A 26991-nucleotide genomic window follows, 5' to 3' on the forward strand; every position below is an offset into this window, starting at 1 on the left:
ATGAAATATTTTTTGCAGAACTTTTGCAAATAAAACCAAACATGAAATGCAGTGAAGTCATTAACTAGGATCAGATTAAGAAATATTATGATGGGTCAGCAGTGACATTTGTTTCATTCATTCAGGGTCAGAGTTTTTCTTGGTGCATCATTTTTATCACAAATGCCAGAACCAGTTTTTATTTGACCTTTTGGATTGTTGTTTTGTTTTATTTGCCACAAGATGCAAGGTTGTGTTTTTTTAAGTTTTTGCAGGTTGCTTAAAGTTTAAACTTTAAATATACATGTAAAGGTTTCTAAATATGCCCTATTGGCACATTTAGAGAAAGGTTTGTGTTGAAAATGAGAAAAGGAAGTGCAGACACTTTGTGCTTTGAGCAAACAATTTGAACAGTGGAAGTTATGTCAGAATATTGGAGTCATAAAAACTGAGAAAAATACTATCTTTTTAAAGAAAGGATCAAGGATTTGGAAATATTGGCATCCTGTTGTCTATTTTGATGCTAAGTGCTGTGCTACTTTTCTCAATCTCCCACATACACACAGTGTAACATTGCCTTTCTCGTGACAAATAAATGGCCTATTTAAGACTTTCATTAAATTATATCAAGTCGTTTTATTGCTGGATTTAGCTTTTTGAATCATTTTACCACTCAATAAAACCAGCAAATCTTCTCAAACTACAGTCCATTTAAAAGCTTATTGATTTTGTTCATTTTGCACAAATATGAGAATACAATACTTTAAAAGGGATAAATAAATAAATGAAGTTAATCTGAGACTTTAATAACAAAGCTAGAAGGGGTTAAAATGCCATTTTTTGTATTATTTAATGTCCATGATCTTATTCATGCATTTGACTGCACTTAATGTCTTTAAATGCCTTTTCCTACCTTCTGTCCAGCTGCCATTAATGTTCTATCATTGTGATGATCTCTGGGGCTCTGCAGGGTTAATAAAGGTCCCTCTTCCATGCTCTCATCGGGGCTCTCCACAGTCAAACCTGACACCTCGTCCAGGATGTTCTCTGCAAAGACAATAAAGACAGTTTCAAATGCAAGATGCATATTTGTTTGGCTTTTGTGTATTTTGTATCAAAATGCATAACGTGAACAATTCTGACCCAATAAATAAAATTCTTTGTCTCTTTTTTTAGAAAACAAAATATTATCAAGCACCACAACAACTTCCTTTGTACAACCAACACAAAAAAGTGAATATTTAAGTCGGAGGAAAAATAAATACACGTGGTATATATTGTTCTCACAAATGCTAATTTGAGAAGTGTTCCAAATTCCAATTGTTTTTGTGTCTTTGTTTAGCTCAACTTTTATTTTAATAAACAAGTTTCTCCTAAACTGCACTTCTTATGGTTTTCTTTCAACAATAGCTTTATTTTTTTCTTGCCACTGCTCATAGTTTGAGATCAGCGCATTTAATTTTTGCTATGTGAAGAGAATGCAAGCATAAAAAGCAAAACAATTTGATGTGCTTCCCATTGTAATCCTCTTTCCATTTTTAAAGAGTTAGTAAATCTTTTTTTTTTGGATGTTCAAAGCTTGGGATAATGTTTTATTCCATAAGTTTGCTTTAAGCCTCACCACAATTATATCTCAGACCTGTCTGCTTTGAACCATTATCTTCAAATGTTGTTTGCTCACTAATGTTCTTGAAAATAAATGGTTACTAATTAGCTTATTTCTGAATGTATTTGGTTGAACAAGGCTTTATTTGGGTGTAGTATAGAAAAAAGATGAATGTACAATGCACATCAATGTTTTCTGATTTTATATGTCACTTGCTTTCCATTTCATAACTGTACACTACTTTCTCTTGGTAAAATTTCCAAAACAATATGCTAAAATATTTGTAATTAGAATTAGAATGTAACAAAATATAAAAAAGTTCAAGGTGGACAAATACTTTTCCAAGGCATTGTGATTTAATATTAAGTTATAAATCCCTTTGTGTGGGTTTTATATTGAACTTCTAATAAAACGCTCCCTAAGAGGGTCTACTGATGCAGCTTTATAGTCAGATTAGATATTCAGTCCATGTTCAGGACAAATCTCTCATTTAAAGTCTCCTTCATGTTGAGGACTTCATGTTCAACCTCCTCTTCAAGCACAACATCATCAGTGACCTCCGTCTGGCTTCAAAAGTGTTCTACTCTCCATCTGACCCTCAACATATGGCACATTCTCCGTGATGACAGCTCCACACTGCTGTAGGAATTATATTAATATTCATACAGCTCTGAGCCCCTGTATAAACAATGCCAGCTTGTCAGCTTGTGCATTACAAGCCCCCTATTTCCAGTGAATACAAATGATGCCCTTGCACAAATAAAAAGAGCAGGTCAGGGGAAGGCTGCCGGCTGCCTACAGGTTAGGTATCAGACAGCATCCGTGCATAATTAGGAGACCCTGCAGATAGTGATGCACTTTCCTTTTCTGTGTATACAAAGTTAGGGTGCTTTGATGGAGTGCACAGTTGTATTCTTTTTGAACAAGAAGATGAAGTCTAACCTTGACTCTGAGAAAAGATGTCTGTGGTTGAGTCTTGTTCTCCGTCGGTGCGATGAGGAGGACAGAAGCACAGCACCTTAGAGTCCAGCTGGGGCAGAGTGCTGACAATCAGGGTAAGCATGTGGTTCCCAAAAGCTGCCCTCAAATCATCCAGTTGGAGGGCGGAGGCAGGTTTACCATTGAGAAACTGAATCTCATCGCCTGCTTTCAAACCTAATGGATGAATAAAAAGAAAAGACAAAGACCATTCAAGTTATTCTAGAAAGTAGTAAATATATCAAAAAAGTTTTAATGTTGGTGTTTGTGGTGAAAAAAAAAGTAGTCTCATCTGTGAGACTATAACCAATAAGGGAGTGACTTTGTGTGTTAATATGTACAAATAATCCCCACAAACAAAATGTGTGTACCATACTTCCTAACAGCAGCTCTGAGACTAATCAGACATGTTGGGACTCTAATGTTCTCCAATACATTAAAAATGCATCCTCCCATGCTTGCTTCCTTCTTTTTATGCTTGCGGCAAGTCCTGATGTAACAAGACTGGATGGATTTAGAAGGGAGTGTGCAAAGCCTGTCTACTCCTGTCGTCTTATGTTATCATATACATTGTCTATGAGACTGTACACATGAAAGGGAACCCATTGACTTCACTGGAACACATCTCCAGTTTGACGCTTTCCCCCCCTCTGACCACCTGTGCTCGGCACTGTTAATTGAGAATTAGCACTTAAACAGCCAGTTTCACCAATCAACCTGATTAGTTGTGACAGCTGCTCTGGGATCTAATAGCAATCTAACTTGCCCCTTAATGCTGAATTCAGCTACACAAATGGATTTTTATTCTGTTAACAGAAACAGATGCACTCATGATAACTAGTGCAAAATTTTCTGACACTTTAATTCCTGTAGAAAATATGAAATTGCAGAGCTGCCACCCAGGCAAAGCTATATATGACTGTATATAGTACAAACAACTATATGTTGTTTTTATTAACAACATATAGTACAAAAGCATGTTGTTAGAACAATGACATTTTTGGGTAATAACATGATGCAGCCCTGTTTTTCTTTTGACTGGGCAGCATTTTTACACTTCCATAGGACAATGGTAGAAATTCTGTCAAACCCACAATTAAATGGCAGAGGAAAGCAAACACACAGAGCTATAGATGGAGACAAGAGATGCACAGTTAGCCATAAGTCATGAGTTAGTTGTCTGGGATCTGAACTGTCAGTTAAAGCAGTTATTATTGGAGAGGGAGCGATAACGCTTCTAGCTCTGTACTGCTGTGGGTGTAGGGGTGTGTGTGTGTTTTGCCTGTGTATTGTAGTTTTAGGGTCTTGCAAAAGTAACAGCAAACTTCAGTGTTTTCTTGACACAGATTTTCAATAAATTTTAATATAGTGCCAGATGAAAAGCTATGGACTATTTTGTCTATTAAAATCCCAATTAAAATGTATTGAGGTTTGTGGCTATAATGTATCCAAATCTAAAAAAAAAAAAAGAAAATCAAGAGGTATGAATACTTTTGCACCACATTGTTTACATGTATGCTTATATGACAATAGTGGCAGCAATAGCTACATTGACAGAAAAAATACCTTTGGTTTCCTTGTAATGTAAACAGTGTAACATTGCACTAAGATCCACTAAGCTCACTGATTGACACAACCTTTTTCCCTCCCAGTAGAGGTGGAGAGTCAGTACAGCTGTGTCCTCTGGCTGCATGCAGCCTGCTAAGATAGCAGCTTTTTGATTGCTAATACACTGGAGGCCACAATCTCACACTTGAGTAACCTTGGTTCGACCTCGGGGCATGGTAGTGGAGCATGTTATTTTCTATACATTAGTGCTGTGTCCACGAAACAGCTGCATGTTTCTCAAACCCATTAGGTCTCTCTGCCTCGCTTAAAAGATAGGGACCTGTGAGTGGGGGACAGAGGGATTGATCTTGGGAGCCACCTTCATAAAGCAGACAAACAAAATAGAGCATTGAATCTTATTATCTTATGGATAAAGGTTTAGGCACATCCCGCCTTAAGGAAAAAAATATAAATCATCAGACAAACACGGATTGTAGTGCACATGAGTCATGTCTTTTTAGACTTTCTGATGAGCGCACAGAAGCTCTTCTTTTATTCATCTTCTGTTTCATCACTGCTGAAATATGTCTACAGACTCACTGAAGCTGTTCAAGATTTTTTATCATTTCTCTTTTTATTTTTAAATTTGGTTTATCATTTTCACTCAGATAGTTCATATCTGTTTTCTAAAAAATCTAGAAAAGTATAAATGCTTCATTATATTAATAACACATGCAATTATTGTCTTTTATCATAATAATGACGTGTGTTATATTTAACCTATAAATTTTTTGCTATTCTTGTTTTTTTCAACATCATAATACAGTATGTCCATGTTTCTCTGTGAGGGTTAGCATCTTGGTCCCTTTAGTATCAGGTATTACCACCAAGGAAACTATTACAGTATCAGGATTACGCAGTGAAATTTTGATTCAATATGTTTTGGAGCTCTATGAATTAATACTGTATTTTGCTTAGGGCCACATGATTTTAGGAAAGTGATTACATTGTGATCAATATCATGTTTGAAATAATCTGTATTGTTTTTCACTTTTATCATCACAACTACTACACCATCCATGTTGAAAATTAAAGTACTGTCGTTCAAGGTATAGGTCTGTGCCAAACAGCCAACATATTTTTTAAAAACGTTAACTAATTCTGCCAATAAGAGAGGTCAAATAAAAGTAAGGTAGACCATACTGCAGGTTTGCTTTAAATATATATATTTACCTTTAGCTGAAGCCAGGCCTCCTGGTTTCACTTCAATGACATGAAGCCGCTGTATATCATCCTCTTCTGTAACTGCCACAGTGAAACCTGGGGAAAGGTGTTTTTAAGAGTGTGATTGTCATTCATAAATATATCTTTAAAAATTATTACCGCAGCGATTTAAATATGAACCAATTAGGTCCACTTATGACTAAACGTGCTTTCTCTAAGTCACCCTCTTTCAGTAATTATCAGAGCAAGACTCAATAAAGCCCATTAAGGAATCAATTTGATGCAGCTTCTCAGTGTGTCAAACTCCGTACCGTATCCAATGGTGCTGGACTCTGCTTTGTCAAAACAGATCACCTTGGTAGCTCTGGGGCAAATCTCAATTTCTTTGTAGATCTGCCAACACATACAAATAAATGCATATTTCATTGGAGAAAATGGAAAAACACAGTCACTGTAAGATGGATAAGGTCAGACTATTACTCTTAATAAAGAATGAACTGCTCCATGAATTATTCTGCAGAGCAAGTGCATGTGAAGGTTGTGGGGTCAGAATATGGGTTAAGACTGTAAAATGAGTGAGTGTAGGATGGGGTTTTGACCTCAGAGCAGAAACACAGCTGTGTGTATGAAGCAACAGCAGGGAGAGACGTCTGTGTTGTGTGTAATAGCCTTCACCGAAGAGAAATAACAATGTAATATCACAGACGGAGGATGAAAGAGGGCGAAACGAGTCACTGATCAAAGCAGGAAGATAAAAAGGCTCTTGAGGAAAAAACCCAGTTATGTAGAGAGTGTGCTTTGAAAGAGGGTTCAACATGTCACCTGCAAAACATCATCACAAAGAGAATTTACTTTGGGGGTTTACTCTGGCTGAATAATAAGGTGAGGCCTAATTCTAGCAATAGGGATTGTGTATATGAATAACTCCAAACAGAGACACACATAAATACAAATGGGTTTTTATTCGCAGTCCTCACAATACACTTTGAATATTGTTGCATAATTTATACGGTATTGCAAAATGTCTCCATACTGTCTTGGGAATTTTGCATGCATTGCACATCGAGTCAGCAATGGGGGTCATAAAAAATGCACAGATTTGCCTCCATATTGGCGGCAAAAATAGCACAAATGAATTTATAATGAAATGGATCTAAAGTTCAGATGGGTGGCTGATTCATGTCAGAGTGTAATAAAAAAATAACTAAAACCACTGATAACTCAAACTGACTCTTACAGTTGGCTAGTTGTTTTCACTAACTCTGATTTCTGAACTGTTTTGTTAAAATATTCCAAGGTCAGAACTAAAACTAACACCGAATAATATTTACAATTATGCTCTTCACTTTTAAGGGTTTAACAAGACTGAAATGAAGCTTATGGAAAATTGAGGGTCCTGTTAAAATTCAACCAGAGAAATTGAGCTCAATGCTTGCTCTGAAGCTTTGAGTGTTCATTTGGAGTTTCACAATAACTCTTGTAAACAAAAATCTGATCTTGTGTTGTTTTATTCACCGTTTTATTTGAGCTTTCTTATTTAACTTCTACAATTCAACTATTTTTAACATAATTTTGATTCATCATTGGTATAAATCACCTATTTTCATTTATGCTATATTATGTTTAAAAAAATGTCAAAAATGAATAGTAGGTCCTCCAAAATACTCCTGCTTGCTGTATATCTGTAATATTATCTTTTGGTGCATATTTACCATTTCGACATGTTTTTTTTTAACACGCTTTATCAGTTAGTTAAGTTGTTTTCAGAACAATTATGTAGGGCCCCAATACTATGAAGCACAATATTACATGAAATCTGCAATAAAATTACAATTTGGCTAATCAATTGCTTACATCATCCTAATTCAGATTCCACAAATCACAGTGCCTTAAAGTGCAGTCTCTTACCAAATCAGATATCTCCTCTTCAGATTTTGGAACATAATAAAGCAACTGGTTGTCGACCCACACCTTGACACGCAGGTAGTGACCAGAGGGCTCAAGCTGATGGGACTGGAAGTAACGAGACAGGAAAGAAATTTGTGCAATTGCTCCAAGGTTGCTCCAAATATTTGATGTTTATTTGTTTTGTCATGTCATGTCAAGTTGACCTTCCAATGGAAGACAGAGGTATTTTGATAATTTGTCAGTAAAAACACATAGCAAATTTATTTAGTAATTATATTTTTTATGAATGCAAAAAGACACTGTTGATAAGAATGATATTACAATTTCTGTCTTTTGTTTCTGCACAAAAAAGTATATCAACCTGTTAGCATTAATCTTCCTATCAATTGTATTTGACACATTTATAACAGCATCGCGGAATTAAGAAAATTATCTTGATACTTTAGATTTTAGAAAGTCTTTTTGCAGCTTTTGTGCATCTGCAGTAGCTAGAAATATGCACAATAACACTAAACAGTATGCTAACACACAATGTAGTTTCTTAAAACAAACAAAGATAAATTCTTCTCAAATACAAAAAAAAAAAATCTCCAATAACCATTTTTTTTTCTAGCCAGTCAGGAGAATGTCTAGCATTTCGGCCAGCTGACAGCAGCAACAGGAAGGGGAGGGCCATCACTGTTACATACACTTAGAAAGGGCTCTGTTCACTCTAACACATCCTGTTGGATCTCATGTAAAAGTTGTTAAGCCATAAGAATGGTCTGAACAGTGGCCTACCTTACAGACACTGCTCAGGACATCCACTGTTGTCTCCCCAGGCTGAACGATGGCCAGTACTGGCTGATTGTTTGGCAGACAAACCCAGGAGGGCTTCAGATAATCGGGAACCCAAATATCACTGTCGACGCTTTGCTGAGGAACAGTTTTCATGGAGTCTTCAGTTTTTTTCTGAAAATGGAACATAGACATGTACTTTAGTTGTATAATCAGCTACTGCATAGAACAAAATCTGACAAAATATAAGAGTAAAGGCAGTAATAAGACAAAACATCATATGCATGTAGGAAAAACCCATGTTGATTTTAATTATTAGATAAACTAAAATGAAAAAAATTCTAAAGGACCAGGTGAACATGTAATAATTTGAAGATTTTATTTAATTAATGTCGTTTGAAAAACTTTTTCATTTTCCTTGAGATGTATGCTGTTTTCTGTATGTGGGAGTTAATTTACATTTTCACAATATGAGTCTGTACAAAGATTGCATTCTGTAATCTGTAGGTCCATCAGTTTGATCCAAGTGAACAATCTGGCCATCATGTCGGCCTCTCTCCTTTTATCTCTCCTGTTTGCCCTCACATTGCTTGTAACCTAGCTCTCCCTATCAAGTAACCGCATCCACATTTTTCCTTCAATTCTTCAATTCCGCCCACCCTGCCATCGATCAGTGCCTCTCCTTCTGGTGCCCTTTCCCCGATCTGTGAAACTCTCCACCAGCTCACTTCTGTGCTGCCGTCGTTCTTGCCAAATAATCTCCCCACAGTTAACAAAATCGGATCCTTTAGTCTACAATTAGTATGTATCTGCATGTGCATGCTTGGTTTGTTTTGAAAGACAAAACTACACAAAGATGTGTGCAAAAAAAAATACATGTAGACAAAAAAAAAAGAGACACTTCTTTTTCCCAGACAGAAAACAGGCTGGGGGGCCCGTGACCAGTACCTCCCCCAACTTCCCTGAACTCCCAGGCTGCTCAGCACCATCTGGCTTCCCTCCTGGTCTATCTAAGATTCCTCTGCTGGGGGGATGAAGGATTTCCAGCAGGCATATTAAAAATCTTCCTCTATCTACTTTCCTCTTACGTTAACAATCGGTCTCCCCAGAATAAATATAGTCTTATAATAGGGGCCAGCCTGTCAGAGGTGAAAAATCTTCACTGGTAATGTGAGGTCTCTTGCTGTGTATCAGTAAAAGTCGGGACATGCTGCCTCTTGTGCATTTCTTTACGGTCATCCCATTCCCCCCACCCCCTGCCAGCTGAGGTGGAGCGTGGGTGGAAGGAAATTGATCTCTCCTCCTGCCGCAGGGGGCCCTCACAGCAAGAGTGGTTTATTGCCCCAGTTTTTCTTCTGTCTGAGAGGTTCAGACAGAGGCCTGTCTTTTCCTCTCCCACACTTTCGGCTGTTTTTTATCGCTTCTCATGAAATATGGAGCTGGCATGCTTGTCCTTGCACGACCTCTGCCTAATTGGACCCTTTCCTTTCTAGTTCATGTAAAAAAACACACATTTACTTATCTGTGATGAATAATCAGAAACATCCAAATGAGATCTAAGATGATTTCTTTGTTAAAATATTTGCTAGGATGTTCAATCATCTGTAAATTGTGGTCAGTACAGAACACAGGTGAGAACAGATGGTGTGAAACTGCCTGGCACTTTTGTAGCTAATGTCTGCATAATTTGAGGTAATGATCCGCAAATATCAGATCGGGTTTCTCTCACTGGGATCAGCAGAGAGAGATGTCTCTAGTGGATGGTTAATGGGATTCTGATTTGGCTGAAATTGCCTGAAGCAACTGAATAAAGAGATGGATATCCATCAAGACTGATGTGGGTTTTTGTTTTGGTATCTAATAAAACTACAAAAGGAATGGAAGATTGTTGATGACAATAGAAAAAACAGTTGCCAATTATTCTTCTGAAGCTGGAGAATAATCTGCAGAAGAATCTTATACACCACAAGTACAGTGCCATGCAAAAGTATTCACTCCACTTGAACGTTTTTCATTTTTAGTCATGTTTTTAATGGATTTATTTTGTCACAAATAAATCCATTAAGCATACTATAAATTTTGAAAAGTTCAAGATGCACTGATAATTTTCCAAGGCTCTGTAAGCTCCAGAATTATCTGAGTGTGTGGGAAGAGAGACTGCTAATTTTAAACTTTCATAAGCCTGCAAATTTGTCCACTTACTCCACGTCGAGGGGGAGAAGTGGATGTCTATAAATGTTAAAGCAATAGCTTGAGAATGACCTCAAATGAATGCTCACTGGTGCAAAAGGGTGCAGGGATTTTGTGCCTCCCCCAGATAAAGCATCACATAAAGAGCTAGAGCATCTAACAAAACCAAAGGAGGTGGAAAATCCAACTATGCTGCTGGCCTCGGGGTCTTTAGAAGCCCCTATCCTATTATACAAGCACAAAGATCCATCAGATGCCCCAGTGATCTTTCTCATAGTATATAAGAAAGGCAAACAATGATGAGTAATTAGCCCACAGCAAAACAAGACCTGCTTCTTTGTGCATGGCCTTGTGAAGATTATTACTGTATAGATGTAAACATTCTCTTATGTGGCTTTTTTTCATATCACTTTAGTTACAGCATGGCAGAGAACTACAAAGAATCTGAGACAAGTCGTGACCTACTTTATACAACACTGTAAAATTATTAAATTCTTTAATTTAGAGTTAGCTAGCTTTAAATGCACCCAGTGTATTAGGAGTCGTTCAGATGCTCTTTACTCGTATAATCAGCTACTGCATAGTACAAAATGCCAACATTTCCCAAATTTGGTGTATCTGAAAGTCCTCAATGTTTTAAACTCAAAATAAACTAAACCTAAGCTGTTCTAGAAATAAGACTGTTTTACCATCTCTACTTCTTTCAAAGGTGTTCATAATTTTTCAAAAGGTTCTGTTTTTTCAATCAGAGACTTCAGAGAACATCTAGATTCACTGAATTTTACTAGTTTGCATCACAAAACAATTCCCAATGTTTTTAATAAAATGTTTTCCAATTCAACTTTTTTGGATTAGATTAGTTTAGGTAACAATTTAGATGTCTAAATTTATTCTTACAGATATCTCGCTGGCTGAGTCTTCAAACATGAGCTCCAATGGTTTTCTTACAGGATCCGTCCCATTTTCAAACACCTATAAGAAAAAAAATTGATTAGAGTCCAAATGCACACAAAGCCATAGAGATTTTATGTACTTTAAATATTTACAGAGCTACCTCATTCACTTTCAGAAAACTATTCATTCTTACTATTATTGGTACAGATAATGAGATAGAAATTAATTTTAAAGTATTCTTCAGTCAGAAGGTGAAATCTATCAAGACCTGTTGAGCTGAAGGATGTCCTTTGGTCTTTCTTCTGGAGGCAGTGTCCAGACCCCAGAGGGAAGAGAAGCGGCTACGCCGTTTACTGAAGGTTCGCTGCACAGCCTGGTTTCGCTTCCTGATGCTGCCTTCAGTTCGGGCTGACACCTGTCAAAGTATAGACGCAAGAATGGATATTTGAGACTTAAAATGTTGTAAGTTAGAAGATTATCGTTAAAATACAGCCACACCCACATCAAGTCATAATATGGGTAATATCAATAATATCTATAATATCTAGTCATCATAGAACTCACATTTGAGACAAATAATACTGATTAGACATCTGTAAAATGTGGTGGGAAAAAAATTCAATCTAAAAAGGCCAAGCTAGAAACTAACATTCTGATGCTTCACATGATGCGTCATACAACACCAGGGGCCTCATGCATAAAAGAGTGTGCAGTTTTCACACTAAAACTTGGCGCACAGAAAAATTTTGAAAAGTGCAGCGCACAAAAAAATTTGGATGTATAAAGCCGTGCGCACGCACATTTTCAGGCCAGCAAAAAAGTGTGCGTATATTTACGCAAACTTTGACGCAAAGTTAATTTTTATACATGCCGACTTGTGCATAAAATATGGCGCCGCACATATTTTGTGCGCACGCACGCTTTATGCAGGAGGACCCAGATGCTTAGCTGGCATGTGCAGGAACTACATAGATGTGGAAGAATGATTCTGATAGTGTGGCATCACACTGCTAAAATGTCTTGATGGGAAGAGATATGCAAAAATATATCTTTCTACACACACAAACATGCACAGCTACTATATTTTTCTTATCTATTTTTTGGGATTGGTGGATCAATATAAACTCTGTAAATGAGGATCTATCCCTCAGGTACTTTCCCACAAACAAGCTTAACACTTTCTGCCCCCATCTCTTTTGGTATCCTATCTTATCTCTTTTTTCTTCTTTCATACAATTCTGCATATTTCTCCTACCTCATAATATCTATTTGTCTCCCATATTACACATTAGATAAATAGTTGCTCACCATAAAAAAACCTGCCAAACAGATAATTCTTTAAAACAAAGCATATATGCAAAAACATAAAATCTGTAGCTTTTCCTTTATTTCATCTTTTATTTCCATCCTTTTTTATGCTGAAACAACCTCTTCCATACAGCTTAACTAGGAAGGTTTGATCTATTAGCTTTAAGCTGTGTGTGTCACGAGCGGTGATTAGACAGCACACTGACACAACTTACAGTAGGCACAGTGTGTACACACACACTCATGCTCTGGTGAAACATAGTGAGTATGAGCTGCTCAGTGGTCAGAACTTGAGTGTGAATTAACCCAGAAATGCCAAGAGCTTTTTGTCTCTGTTCTTGTAGTGGATCACTGAACAGGACTAGGGGGTTATTTCTGATATTGCATTTCTGTTTCAAAAAATCTTTTGATAATGGCTACATTATGCAGCTCCTTACTTGTTAATGCAATGTAGGGGTGTTCTATTGAGATTAGGTTCTGAGGAATTTGAAAGTTGTGTCACCATCTTTTTATCTTTTTCATTTTCCCGAACTGATTTTAAGAAGATTAGTTTGAACTCTAACAGATAACATCATCCTACTGAGGAAATGCTTCAAAGTATGCCACCTAACTCTGATGAAATACAACGAAACAAACATAAAAAGGATTTACCACCGTAATGCTACCCTTGAAATTCATTCTACTCTGTTGGTTATATCAACATTTATTTTTGTCTTTAGGTAAGGTAATCTTTATCTGATCTTTATATAGCAAGCACCAAACAGTGGTACAGCCAGGGGTAAGGGTTATCAGCCAATCCACCTCAATTCATACTCCCTGTACCTCCAAATTGCCCCTTCCTAATTCCATCTTTGACCCATATACCTTTAATATTTTGTATATAGCTAGTGGGAAGTGAAAGAACCGCAGATAAAACATCACTAACTCCCACACTGCATAGAAACTTTTGAAAAACTCATCAACATATCAAGCCTGAATTGTTATAATTGCAGCAGAATATCAAATATTGTTGCCACCTCATGTCAATTAAACATTGTGGACTCTCTCAATTGTCCAAAGGACATACAATTTTATTGATTGGTATTGTCTGAATATGTTTTAAGCCAATTCCATAACAGCGTTGGTGCTGATTAAAAAGACAGCACAGGTGAGCTTAAAACACAAAGTCTTGGTCTGGTTGGCGTTTTAAGATTATTTTAATAGAAAGTCATAATCTAAGATTCTGTCTAGTAAAGATTTTGTTGAGTAAACTAAAACCTTTAATATGTTGTAATAAGACAGGATGATAAATGTAATCTCCTTTCCCTTTCAGTTTTACTGACACTGGAGTAGGTCATCTCTTCTAAGATGGCGTTTCATTCTGGGAATTCTTGAAGAAGTTCAAATACCAAACATAGCACAGAGGTAATGACCTGGGCTGGGTTGTGTCATAACTTAACACTGTCAACAACCAGAGACGTCATTTCATTTTATTGTGATTTTTATTGGACAGGCCGATTTTAAAAATTCCACAATGGGAGGAAAAGGTTACTTTCAGGTTCTTAGGCTTTTTTGTATTTTTCATTATTTGTGGTCTGTGTTTGCCTTAGTTATTCTTTGTCTTGATCAGATTGGCCTTATTTCTGTTCCGCTTTAGTTCAGTTTGTCCTTAGTTATTTTAGCCAGATTATGTTTATTATTTATTTGTGCTTGGTTTTTGTCTGGGTTAGATTTTATTTCCCAGTTCCCCTGTTTGTGTTTACTCCTAACTCCCTTGTGCCATTTTCTCTTTTTCTCTCCTCACATCTGCAATCTGTTAATCAGCCCGTTTCAGCACTCATTCTCCCAATATCCAAACACTTCTCTTGGTTCCTCTCATTATTCTCTTCCATTCTTTGTGCTTCCTGGTCCCTGTTTGTTTCAAGTAAGTTTTTGTTTCTATTATTTTTGTCATTGAATTATTCAACTTCATGCACCGCCTGTGCCTGCTCCGAAATTGTGGGTCAAATCAACATCAACATCATGACATTTACATGGGTTTCAAAAAATGTTTGCAAATAAAAATCTGAAAAGTAAATTTGTTTTCAACTACCATTAAGCTACACTCCAGAGAAAACAGCAAACAAGTGGATGAAGGAAAACTGTTCAGCTTTCTACAAAAGTAGAATATTTTAAGTGTTAAAAAGAAGATAGACATTTCACATCTCAACAAATATAAACCAATCGCAGATACCAATCTTTTCAGATTGGTATTTGTATTAAAACCAAATACATTTTGTCTTCCACTACCAACTATGCACCACGTTTGTCTCTTCCACCAAATCCCAACAAAATACATTGAAGATACATTGAACCCTTCAATGTTCCAACATTGAAGGCTGTGTACTGGTTTTAATTTGGCCAATAGATGAAGTTAAGGTCCCAATGTGCAATAAAATAAATTTACACCAGAGGTTTTCAACTCCAGTCTTCAAAGGCCAATGTCCTGCAGCTTTTAGATGTATCCCTTGTCCAACAGACCTGAATGAAATAGCTGAATTACCTCTTCAGTATACAGTCAAGTTTTCCAGAGTCTTGCTAATGATCTCATTATTTGACTCAGCTTTGTTGAAGCAGAGACACATCTAAAAGTTGCAAGGAGCTGACCAAAGATGACTGGAGTTGTAGACCCCTGACATACACAATCAAAATAATTTTTGTATCATTATAATAATTGCAAAAATAATTATGAACTTTTGCTAAAATGTCAAGACAAAAAGCTGAAGACACCTGTTGTTCCAACGTATTTGCTTTATAAATGAAGCAGAAATTTCTTGTTTCAGGTAGGCATATGTGACAAGACATTTACAGCAACACAAACACACCCGCTCTCTCCAAGATGAGCTCCCATTGAGGGTTGACTGTTTGAAGCCTCAAACAAAATACCTACTTAAACATGTAAGGACACGTGCAATATGTTCAGGAGCTCTAATTTGCTCAAGGAAGAACATTTCTGAACAGCTAGGAGAGGAAAAACCTGGAAATGATTCACCAGACATGGATATTATATGTGAGTGTGTGTGTGTTTGTGTGTATGGACATTTTTTGCCCTACCAGTGCATGGAAGGAAGACACAGAGAAGATGCCAAGGCGACCCATGGCCATTTTGGTGGGACGTGAAGCAAAACCCAGGAGGCGTTTGGGATTTGGAGGTTCACCGCCTTGTAGGCTAGCCAGGTAGCAGCGACAGCGGAAGAGATCTATGTGGAACCGCTCCAAGTTCTGCTCCCACAAAAAAATCTAACAAACAGAAAAGTTTGGAGTTTAAACAACTGAATGTGTCTGAGAAAGGTAATTATGGATCGTAAGCAAACTTCCTTATAATTACACTAATTTATTTCAAATTTTACCACTAACTAATTAAAAAAAAAACCTTGAACAAGCTTGTAGGCTTGCCTGGTGTTACATAGTCACTTGGTCATTGTGGGAGGGGAGTTATGTGGGCGTGCTGAAGCCCCTGCAGCGAGGTATTACTCACCAGCACAGCCCCCACCAGTTGCCGACCTGCAGTGATATGTGCAGAGCATCATAGGGTGGGCCGTGGGAGGTGGAACATGAACACAACACTAGCAGGGCTTCATTTGCATTAGTTTTTTCCGTCATCTGTTTGTTTGGCTTGATATACAAATACTATCTATGATGCCTTTTAATTTTACACAGATTCCTAACCACATTACTACTTTCATAAAACTGGTTATAAAATACAAGCTTTTCCAAATGTTACACTCAAACCAAATTTGGTGTAATTGACTACCCTGGGTAACTATTAGCATTGTTTTATGGAGGATAGTCAAACACTTCCATTAAAAATAACCTTTTTTGCTTGCGTTTTATGTAAAACGTCATCCTTTCAGCCGGCTAAAATCTCAGAAAGTTGTTTTAATCAGTTCTACATTACAGCATTCTGTGTATAATTTAACTGTGCCTCCACACCTGATGGAATGAAAAGAAGGATTTTTTTGAGTGAAAATGAAAAAAAAATCATTAAACACAGAAGCATTAAGGTATGTTTACCACGTGTTTCAGCATGTGCTTGAGATTTTGAATGATGCCACAGGCACATTCATATATATATCAAAACATCTGTGGTTCCACATGCTTCTAAAGAAGATTTTTTTCTGATTGACACGCTACAGAGAAGGTGATTTAGTGTCACACTCAGTGAGATACTAAAAGTTGAAGGATGTGCTTTCACAGATTAAAATAAGATTCCTTTAAAACACATGATATCCCAAGCATTCATGTAACACGTATGCAAAGTCAGTAGAACCAGGACGAGTTGTATCAGTTTTGCTGTATTGAGAGAGAAGGTGGAAATGCCCTTTTGAAAATAAGATAAGTCTTTGCATCCGGTTGATCTGCTAGATTTCCGTTATAGATAATCGCAGTTCTCTGTTCTGTACCTGCTCCAGTATGGTCTTCCTCTTCTTTGCATCAGTTACAGCGGAAAGCTGCATATCTCCCATCTTTTTCATTTTCTCGTCCATGTCAATCTTCTGCTCCAGTTTGCGGATCTCAGTTCGGAGCAGCCTAACGGTGTCCTCCCTGTGGTGCTGTCGGGCAAGAGCTGTAGCACACGCAGAGTGAATCGCTGTGATCCAGTTCTCCAGTTCCGTTTGGCCTGATGTCTGTTAAGAAATGGTAGTATTGATAGGTTTATAGCTTAAAGACCAGCTGGCATATTTTAGAGCAAAAAAATTAATAAATCAAACTAATGAAGGTATGAAATAAAACAAAATCAAAGTTGGGTTTGCATTGTTTGTCCAAGTGAATAAATACGTTTAAAATGGCCTTTTCTGGAAAAAAAAGTCTTTTTAGAGACAAAAGTCAGAACTTTTTTTTCTAACAGCTTTTGCTACACGTGATTATTTGACAAATTATATGCAGACTTATTTTCCTGTGCCACTTTGTTAAATTTCCAAGCCAATGCCTCCAGAAATGCCTCCAGTCGCCAGTCTGCGACAGACTGGCGACCTGTCCAGGGTGTACCCCGCCTCTCGCCCGGAACGTAGCTGGAGATGGGCACCAGCAACCCTCCCGACCCCATTAGGGACAAGGGTGAACAGAAAATGGATGGATGGATGGATGGATGCCTCCAGAAATTTCACATCACCACAAAAATGCCCACTTTATGAGGCAAAATGTGAGCTGGAGAATTTTATAATGACCGTTTACCTTCTCAGTGGCCTTTGAATTATCAAACTCTTGTAAGGTTAAGGCAAACGTAACAAATTACTTTTCATTAACTTTTGAATTGACACTCAGCTCTTTTGTGTTTACATTTCCTCTCGGCTTGTTGTTAAAATTTTCACAAATGATTTATAGAATATATTAAAGCACACAACAGATAGCAATATGAATGAATGTTCAAGTTACAAAATTGGTTTAACAGACAACGTTATCAATTTAATCTTATCGCCATTTAAATAATCTTTCCCCAATTGCTTATTGTCTCTATGAGGAAATGTCATGAATATAAATAGACACATTTCAATATTTGCAATAGTCACTGCTGTGGATCACTGTCACAGTGTGACAATGTGGCCTTTAAACATGTCAGACATAAAACAAGCGCATGGACACGGAACTGTCATTTCTCCATACATAGCTAAAGGTCACGTATTTAAGTGTCAGACACATAGCCTACACATCCCCAGAGAAAATCTAATATTTCATGGCTATCCGTCTGCGCTCCTTCTGGTTTTTAAATTTGTCATGTTTTCTCTGGACAATTATATTGATAATCCCTTAGACAGCAAAATGTCACTTGGAAGTTGTTCTTTCTAGTGGATTTTCTCACCTGGAATAAAAATGCATCCCCCATTGAGTTGCTAAGGCAGAAGACATAGTCTTTCTTGGGATGTTCGGGTACGGCCTGCACAATGCTGTTCTCCACCCACAAGGCATGTTTAGCAACGTTGTTATGGTCAATTACCGAGCGACCATCTGATTCATACAGGAAGAGGCTGCAGCCTTGAAGAACAAGAAAAAAAAAGAGGGAGGAAAGGAAAACATTGTGATAAGCCCACAAACAAACTTAATTTCTTTTAACCAAAGTACTGTTTACTCATTGATATGAACTTTTAAGCCAAGGTCAGGAAGATAAGCCACATTTGCTTATTTTTTAAAATTGATATAAACAGAGGATGCAGGCAGGAATGCAGCTGCAGATTCTGTATCTTATGAATTTTAAAAGGACCAGATTGGATTAGACACAGATCCTGCCGTAAAATTAAATTGTGATGAGGCTGAGCAGAGCTAATGCGCAGCCACAGAGAGCTCTGTGAGTGAGAAAACAGTAAGGGTGACAAACAAGGGCATTGGCTGAGTTTAGTCTGATGTGATTACATTCTAACAGGAGAGAGAGTGTGGAAGATTAAACGAATCAGGGTCATGTTAAGATGCTTTTTCAAGTCTGACGTTATGGCTGCAAGGTTTTCTTCATATAACAATGTTTTTCACCATAAGCAGAAAGAAACATGGCTTTAAAAAGCAGAATGCACTTAAGTGAATGTTACAACCAAAGAAACAGGCCCAGTGGGAATTTCTTATGAGCTGCTTTGGGATAAGGTTAACTTCTTTAGCACTTGTGAGAATGCCAGAAAAGGTCTGAAAATAACTGATGATGCTCAAATAGGAGGCTTTAAGAAAATCAAACCCCAACCCATTGATACTCTTTAAAACAAAGTCCATGATAAAGTAAAAAAAAATCTCTAATGATGTTGATATAGTGCTTATGCAGAGTCACACTTTTATATGAGATGATATACAATGCAATATGGTTAAGTTTTGTATTGTACTGTATAATATATAGAATTGAGGCTGAAGTGGAGCATTTTGTGACATTTTTGTTCAAATCTTTCTTCTATTTTAACAAAAAAAATGCTATAACATTGTACCTTTTAGAGACACCCAGTACTGTTTCCACTTGCGCTTTGTTGCAAGTTCCACCTTCATGTTTTTCTTGTGAACCAGGAAGTTCTTCACAGCTAAAGCTCCGGCTTTTCTGACTGTGCCTTGTGCGCAGCCAGTCAACATGTCAGACGGGTAGGCACTGCTGAGAGTACCGCTGCTCTGCTCATCACTTACAGCCGAACTGGCCTCCTCAGGGAAATCTCTGCCCTGATTCGTCTGATGAATGATTGAAAGACAAAGAGATTAGAAATAAAACAAGATTATTAAACAAATTAAAAGGCGTGTAAATACAAAAAAACACAACCAGCTAACCCAGACCTGACTTTCTAACTCCTTCCGGAAATTCTCATATACTCCTCCTCTGCATCCCTCAGCAACTCTTCCGTCTCCTCCGCCCGCGCTGCTGCTCCCACTGTCACTCCCATTAAAGACGCTGCTCTCTGTAGCTGAGTAGAGAGAGAACGAGGCCGACATGGCTTTACACCGCCGGGAGATCAGCTCGCCGTCTGCGTCCGTCTCTGTGGCAACGCCATCAATGCCGCTGTCGCCATACTCACTTCCATCTCCCATAGTGCCTGAGATGTCCTGTCCAACAAAAACACAAGGCGAACCCAAAACTTATTTGCTTTGGGATTATAGATGCATGTCCGCTTGAACCATCCGAATACAAACCACTGAATAAAACCGCACTTTCAGTGACCTGAATAACTAATTTGATGGTGAATATATAATTCAAGTTTTCATAACTCAATCTGACAGCTGAAACCATGCATAAATGCTTAGATGTTACTTTTCTGAGTATATACAGTGCACACTGCAAGACACTTGATTACATCACATTTCTGGAGGTTTTCAATGCATAGAAATCCTGCATCAACAGTCACATTCCATAGATTTCATTTTTAAATTACATCTGATTTTCACATTTAAAAATGAGATTCTCATATCTTACTACAAATAATCTGGGGTCTGTTTCTGTTTTTTTGCAATGTTTTGCTCTATTTACATCCAACAACCCTCTGCCCTGTTAGACAATTTAAAATAACCACTTTAGTTTATGAAAATCAGCTGAACACATTGCATGGTTAACTATTTCAGTGCTGCCCTCCTGGTGGCTTATTTTTACATCAAAGGCACATATCATGACATTTCTAAATCTATGATTTCTTCAGCTGTAGATAATAAAAGTCTGTAAAAATGTCTCAGACAGATGGTTATCTGTCGAATAGATGCGCAAAAGCATTAGAATACTCTTCCAGAAACAAAAAACACACATGCAGAATGTTTACATAAAACAGCAAGAAATGTCTGGTTGTCTTCACAAAGACAAGTATTAAACTGACTGTGGTCCTGACCCTCTGAACTTCCTGAGAAACACTGATACACAAAGTCAATCTGAGTTCATTTCTGAAGAGAAAAAATAAAATGGACTGAAAGAAAGACAAAAAAAGGAAAGGAGACTTAAGAAACAGGATCAAACCTGAGTAGTATGTGCACGACGTCCCTGGAAGGCGGGGCAAGGTGCGGAGGGGATCCCCAGCCCTGACAACCCCTCAGACAGACAGTGAGATCGCCGACAGGGGAGGGTGAATGCTCCATAGCCGCTGCCGTCCTCTTCCATTGGAGACATCAACCCATCCTCTGCTTCGGTGTCTCCATTGCATTTGGCTTCTCTGTGGTTTTTAATGTAACGATTCCTCTGACCCCGGAGGCCTGGACTCTGCTGGCTGCACAGATGGTCCAGGGAAGAAGCTCTTTCAGTGGAGCCTATGAAATAAGCAGGTGTTTATTCCAGGTTTGTATACTACGTATATGTGAGTGGACAAGTTGAGATTTAAGGGCATTAAAATTTCTGGCAGCTGCAAAAATGTTCATACCTCTTGTACTTTTTTCTTATTTATATATATTTTGAAAAAGCCACAAATTTTGGCAGGGGTTACTATTTCAGACCAATCCAAATTATTGCATGTTTTTGAGGTAGAAGGAAAAGGATAACAGAGTCTTTCCACCCAAGTCCCACAAAAGGCATTAAAGTTCCAAGTCATGTTTAAAGTCAAGACATATAAGTCTCATATCAAGTCAACCTATTAATTTTTCAGGAGAAATTAATAGGTAAGTTGAGATATTTAAAGAGTTTTAATATCTTAAAAGGAATTAAGTCTTAAACAAGTCATTTGACTTTTACTGTGACCTTGTGTAAGAAAAGCTTTTGACCTGTATTGCACAGTTGGCCTGTCTGGTGTGCCTTTTGACCTTCATAATGTAATTTGTTCATTAATGTTTTTCATTAAACCTCCGACCACAGATGTATTTAGCTCATCTTTAACATACACAGATTAAGACACTACTTATTAATTAGACTTGGCAGTTGCACTGGGTTTTATTTAGGAGAAACATATTGAAAAAGTTACACCCAAACACATAGCTCACTTGATGAAATTGTATGTTCTTATCTGAACATTCTGTATAATTTTCTTTCCACATCATAATTAAACACTACTTTGTGTTAGGTTATCACATGAAGTCCCAAAAGCAGGGTTCAGGGTTCATTCCTGTATTTGACTTCAGCATTGCAAGCTTGTGTCTTGTGAATCATGATTGCCAAAGTGTGTGTGAGTGTGTGTGCTAGTGTGAATGCACAAAGCCTATACATTATGCTGAGCACTTATGGGAGCCCTTTAAGCCTTCAACAGTTAAGTTAACAGCCACTGCCTGATGTCACGTTGGACACCTTGAGCTCCTGCAGAGCTCCAGTTAAACTAACAAACCTGTGATTAACTGAACTGTTGCAAGTGATGGATAGCAACGGACCTTTAATCAGCACAGTGTCTCAAATCATTTTTCCCTCTCAGCCAGTGCCTATGATTTTCTCACCCCCTTCCCCTCTCATTGCCTGCATTCTGAAGTCAATCAATCTCTTCTGCTTACATCGTTTAAGAAATACTTTTATGATTAATTCTGGTAAAATATATGCATATCTAACAAAATATTACCTACACATGAGAAAATGGAGGTTGAAAATGAAAGCATAACATTTGGTGTTAGTGTGCAAGGAAACAGGACTGGACAGTGATAGAATACATGCAAAAAGCAGTGTTTTATGTCCATGTTTTCTTTGTTCTTACCTGAACTCCCTCTGAGACGCGTGAACTGCTCCTCCTCCTCTTCCTCTCCTCCGTCGATTATGTCTTCTGTGCTGGTAAGATTTTCCTGGCTCAGGTCGGACATAGAGAACTCCAGGCTGTCTTCTCTCCACATGTCTGCTGACTTTGATCGCTTCTTTTTAAAAGTTCCTCCATCTCTGGTACCTTCAGTCATTCTTTGGAGGTATCTTTCTTCCCCAGGTACATCTCCCTCCCCCAAAGAATCCTCTGCTCCATCCTGAGCAATAGTGTCTGCCTCTGAGGTCTCAGGAGTTGGCGTGGCCAAGGGCTCGTCCTCATGTTGATAGGAGTCTGGCCTCATTGTCATTGAGATGCGTTGTGTCCAGTGAGGGTTGATGCCAAACTCTCCCAGCTCATCTGTGCCATTGAAAAGTTCCAGTCCACTCTCAGCTAAGGACTGTGGGATACTTGGTGTGCTGGAGGAGCGAGTGGAGGTCTCTGAGTTTCTGTACTCCTGTTTCACAGTCGAAGAGAGCTTTTGCCGGCGAGTGACTGACTTCTTGTTGGTGAGGCGGAGTGAGCGGGATGTTTGTTTACGAGAAAGGTGTACCGTTTCATTGCCGTACACACTGCTGTCTCCGTTCTGACTCTCCACGTTTCCCATGATTTAACTGGACAGAAAGGAGAAAACCACAGAAAGACAAAGCCTTAACTCTCTTCTGATTTAGCCTGAATAAAGCCTAGGAAAAAAACACATTTAAGTACACCTCTTCCAGTTTTGTTATGAAAACAGAGGTGGGAGGCCAGCTCAGATCTTATAGTTAGATTGACTTGACTTGATTTGAGACTTGTGTCCAGTGAGGGTACACACTGGAAAAACCTTCTGAAATGTATGTAGTGATCTTTTGATGGCCATTAGCCACCGATGTTGTTCTGTGCTCATGCTGCTTTACATCTGGAAGGCACTTATAGCAGTTGGATTGGTTCTTTTCTGACATGAGTCTCTCTGTAATAGCTCTTCTGTATATGATTCTCAGATTTATGCAAGTTTTAAAACATTTGCTTGGATGGCTACTTAAATGAGATAAAAGACTAGTTGTGTGAGTACCTTTTTCATTTTTCAGTAAAACAGAAACAATTACTTGAAATAGACTGGAACAACATGCAAAGCCTCATTTAAACACTCACAAATATTTCAGAATGCTCTTGTCAACAACAAGCAAAATGGTAAAATTTCTGTTTTATATTCTGATTGTTACAAGAGCTCCTTCCTTCCTGTCCGTAGCAATCACTAGCCTCAACAACGTTTTGAAGAAATTTGTATGAGTTCCTACAATATTTCTTTTGGGATTAGCAAAGCAAAGTGCTCTTGAATTCAAACAAAATTTTAAAAATATCTGTGTGCACATGGCAAGCAGTTAAATGTTAGGAACCAGTATATCTATCTAATCTTTAAACTAAACATTTTGTTTCTCACTCTCTCCATTCTCATAATAAAAACATTGTTTTCTGCCAAAGGCTGACAACTTTGAATCAAGCCTTACAGGCTGTGACAACAAAGCTGGTGAATAACCTATTGCCACAACTGCATGAGTTTGATTCCCTGTATTATTTTAAAAAAAAAAACAATCACAGATCTATCTATTTAGTCTGACATTTGCCTGAAGTTTATACTGCCAGTAGCAATGTTTTTATATAAATCATCTCATGGGTGTTTTTCTATTTTTTAAATCTCTTCTTTGCTTTAAAGTCTCTGTTTTTTTAACGTTTTAACCTCTGTGAGTTTAATGGGCTTAAAATGATAATTTTAAGCCCATAAATATTTTATTTATGGACTCTAAAAATACAATTAGACACATTCAAGAATTTAAACATAATCTTCAAGAGCTCTTGAAGCTCTGAATTGCTCTATCTCTATCATGTGTATAACGTGCTATTGTGACAATCTAAACTCCTTTACTGGGAAAAAAAAGTCAAACATGAGATGTGCCTGTGCTTGCTCTATTTAACTTTTTTTGTGCTTTAAACAAATCCAAAAATTTGTTTGATCCTTTTAAATCATACATTTCATAATTTTATTCTTAAATTGCCCTCCATAAATAAAAATCTTTAGACAAAAAAAAGGAAAATAAAGACAACCCCGTTATGAATAAAAAAGAAAGACATTTCCAGGAAAACACATCCATAAAGATCTGGGTACACTAGTGTGCCAGACCCTTCCGATGCTCAAAAACTAAGCAAAAAAATCCTGATGATACGGATTTTGAAAGGACAATGTTGTTGATTTCTTTTTTAATTTTACAAACAGTAATATAGTATGTCAAGTACTTAACTAATTTCTTGTAAGGTGTATATATTACAAACCAATAATAGTTGTTAACTACAAAAAGGTCAAGAGTTTATGGTGACTATACACAAAAACAGCATTCACCAAGGGCAAGTACAATTTCATGACCTGCTTAATAATTTAACTTTAAACATCATGAGCTGTTTCCATGCTTTGCATACTTTAACTGTCATTCAAATAAGACGGGGGATCAAGTACATCCATAGATGAGCTGGAAAGTCCCCTACAGCTTTTTAAGCCATATGTTATCAGATACTACCAGCTGATTTGGTTACTATGGCACGCATGGAAAACTGCACAGAAGAATCCAACACTGATAGAGATCTAAAGAGAATGTTAACCAAAAATGTGTTGCTTTCACATTTTTTGTGGCAAGAATTTATTTATACTGGTTTTGTATGGAAAATCTTTATTTTATTTTATTTTAATTTATGTAAAATAAAATAAAAAAGTCTAACTCTAAAATCCCAAATTTTAAAACAAGTGAACAAAGCAGGTTTTAGGGCATATTTTGTTGATAGTAGGAGAATCTTTGTGCTTCCATAGGCTTAAGGCTTAATGCTATTTAATGCTATTGAGGCTCAAGTAGTTGCTGTATCAGCTGCTGTCAGATCAGTTTGTACTCTGTGAATCACACATTGTCAAACCCACGCCATTAGTCTCTTAGCTGTGACGAGAGAGAGAGGGAGACTAAAAATTTTAAACAATATTTTTTTTTGTTTTTGAGCTGGAAAACCTTCTATGCAAGTTTCTTCGTAAAAATGTGAAATCTATGAAGCAACAAAAGATACTTGTATTCACCTGTGTTTCAGGAACCGGATCACCATCTTCCCATCATTACTGGGATTTGATCTTCCGCCGATAACATGGTCTAAACAGGCTCAAATGCTGGAAACACTTTGCCCTAAAAAAAAACAAGAGCAGATAGAGGCATTTAGGCTTCAGACAAAAGATAGTAAGCAAAAAGGACTTCCAATACTAAGAAACAAAGAATCTTCAAGAAACCCTCTTGTGAAAAAGTTGTTCACCACTTGGAAAAGTTTCCGTGGACTGATGACAGAAAATTGGAAACTTTTTGGATGCTGTGTATCCTTTTACATCTGCTTAAAAACTAACACAGAACTAAAAATAACAGCATAATACCAGAAGTTCAAACAAGAGACCTAATGTGACAGTCTTGGGTTGCTGTTATGATTCAGGACCTGGAGGATTTCATGTATGTGGACATCAATTCATTACTTTAAATTCAACCGCAAAAGGGTTATTAAGTGGGCAGTGATTGAAAGCACACCAGCAAGTCCACCTCTAAATGGCTCAAAGGAAAAAAAATCTAAATAAAGGATTTGGATTGATCTAGGCAAGTCCAGACATATATCAATACACATACAATTTTATTTAAACCAAATTGTCATTTGAGAAATGCAGTTTGTTCTTTCCCATGCTTTTGTTTGGCGTTAATGTGTTTAATGATCTAAAAGATGTCATTAGAAAATAGAAAATATGTAAAAGTAATATATAAAAGGGCAGATACATTTTCACGTCAAAGGAAATTAAATTATGAAATCCAACTAATTGTCTCAATAAGACAGATTATTAGAAGAGAACCAACAAAGACCAAAGCTGAAAATGAAAAGCAAACTTCAAAGCTGACGCGTTCATTTACACACCTAAAATTTCTTTGAGATCTACCCTCACACTCTTGCGACCACAAACCAAGCAGGCATGCACAGACATAAAACATTTTGGGAAAAGACCCCTTTGTATCCCAGCTGACAAAGAAAAATGTTCACGCTGTTTACTAAATAATACTAATCCTTGCCAAATCTACCTAATTTTCTCTGGTACCAGCCCTTAGCTGCTGGGCTCCAATTTCCATACTGCTGCTCTATGCATTAATGATTGGAGGTCACGAAAGTGCAAGCACAGTTGTTTGAGGGTTGATGTGGACATATAGCCAGTTGGTAGATTAAATATTTTGCTCTTCTAAAAAAGAATTGGCAAATCTTCATAATGGCATCACTCATTTGGATAGTGTAGATGTTCAGGACCTGCTGTGGACTATGCTGTTCTCCAGGGTGCCAAGACAATTATTTGATCTGGCTACAATTCTAAAGGGAAATAAGATAGATATGATAATAGAGAAAAACATATTCTATATGAGATATTAAAAATCTTTATGAGTTTCAAGGCAGATG

The 26991-nt window shown here is 37.4% G+C and overlaps 1 protein-coding gene across 1 annotated transcript in view; it reads right to left on the reverse strand.

The window, feature by feature from the left end:
• LOC114153357 (T-lymphoma invasion and metastasis-inducing protein 1-like) overlaps positions 1-26991 on the reverse strand; it is a 64827-nt gene that overhangs the window by 20552 nt on the left and 17284 nt on the right. Inside the window, exons 2-17 of the mRNA XM_028031853.1 lie at positions 25598-25700; positions 22471-23120; positions 20826-21112; positions 19664-19930; positions 19330-19561; positions 18231-18403; positions 16834-17058; positions 15485-15670; positions 11373-11519; positions 11108-11182; positions 8024-8194; positions 7244-7348; positions 5647-5728; positions 5345-5431; positions 2528-2740; positions 893-1026 (exon numbers count right to left, since the gene is read on the reverse strand). Of these exons, the coding sequence (XP_027887654.1) occupies positions 893-1026; positions 2528-2740; positions 5345-5431; positions 5647-5728; positions 7244-7348; positions 8024-8194; positions 11108-11182; positions 11373-11519; positions 15485-15670; positions 16834-17058; positions 18231-18403; positions 19330-19561; positions 19664-19930; positions 20826-21112; positions 22471-23113 (3027 nt within the window). The 5' untranslated portion in view covers positions 23114-23120; positions 25598-25700. The remainder of the gene's footprint in view (positions 1-892; positions 1027-2527; positions 2741-5344; positions 5432-5646; positions 5729-7243; positions 7349-8023; positions 8195-11107; positions 11183-11372; positions 11520-15484; positions 15671-16833; positions 17059-18230; positions 18404-19329; positions 19562-19663; positions 19931-20825; positions 21113-22470; positions 23121-25597; positions 25701-26991) is intronic.

This window comes from Xiphophorus couchianus, chromosome 11, assembly GCF_001444195.1.
Source record: "Xiphophorus couchianus chromosome 11, X_couchianus-1.0, whole genome shotgun sequence".
NCBI lineage: Eukaryota > Metazoa > Chordata > Actinopteri > Cyprinodontiformes > Poeciliidae > Xiphophorus > Xiphophorus couchianus.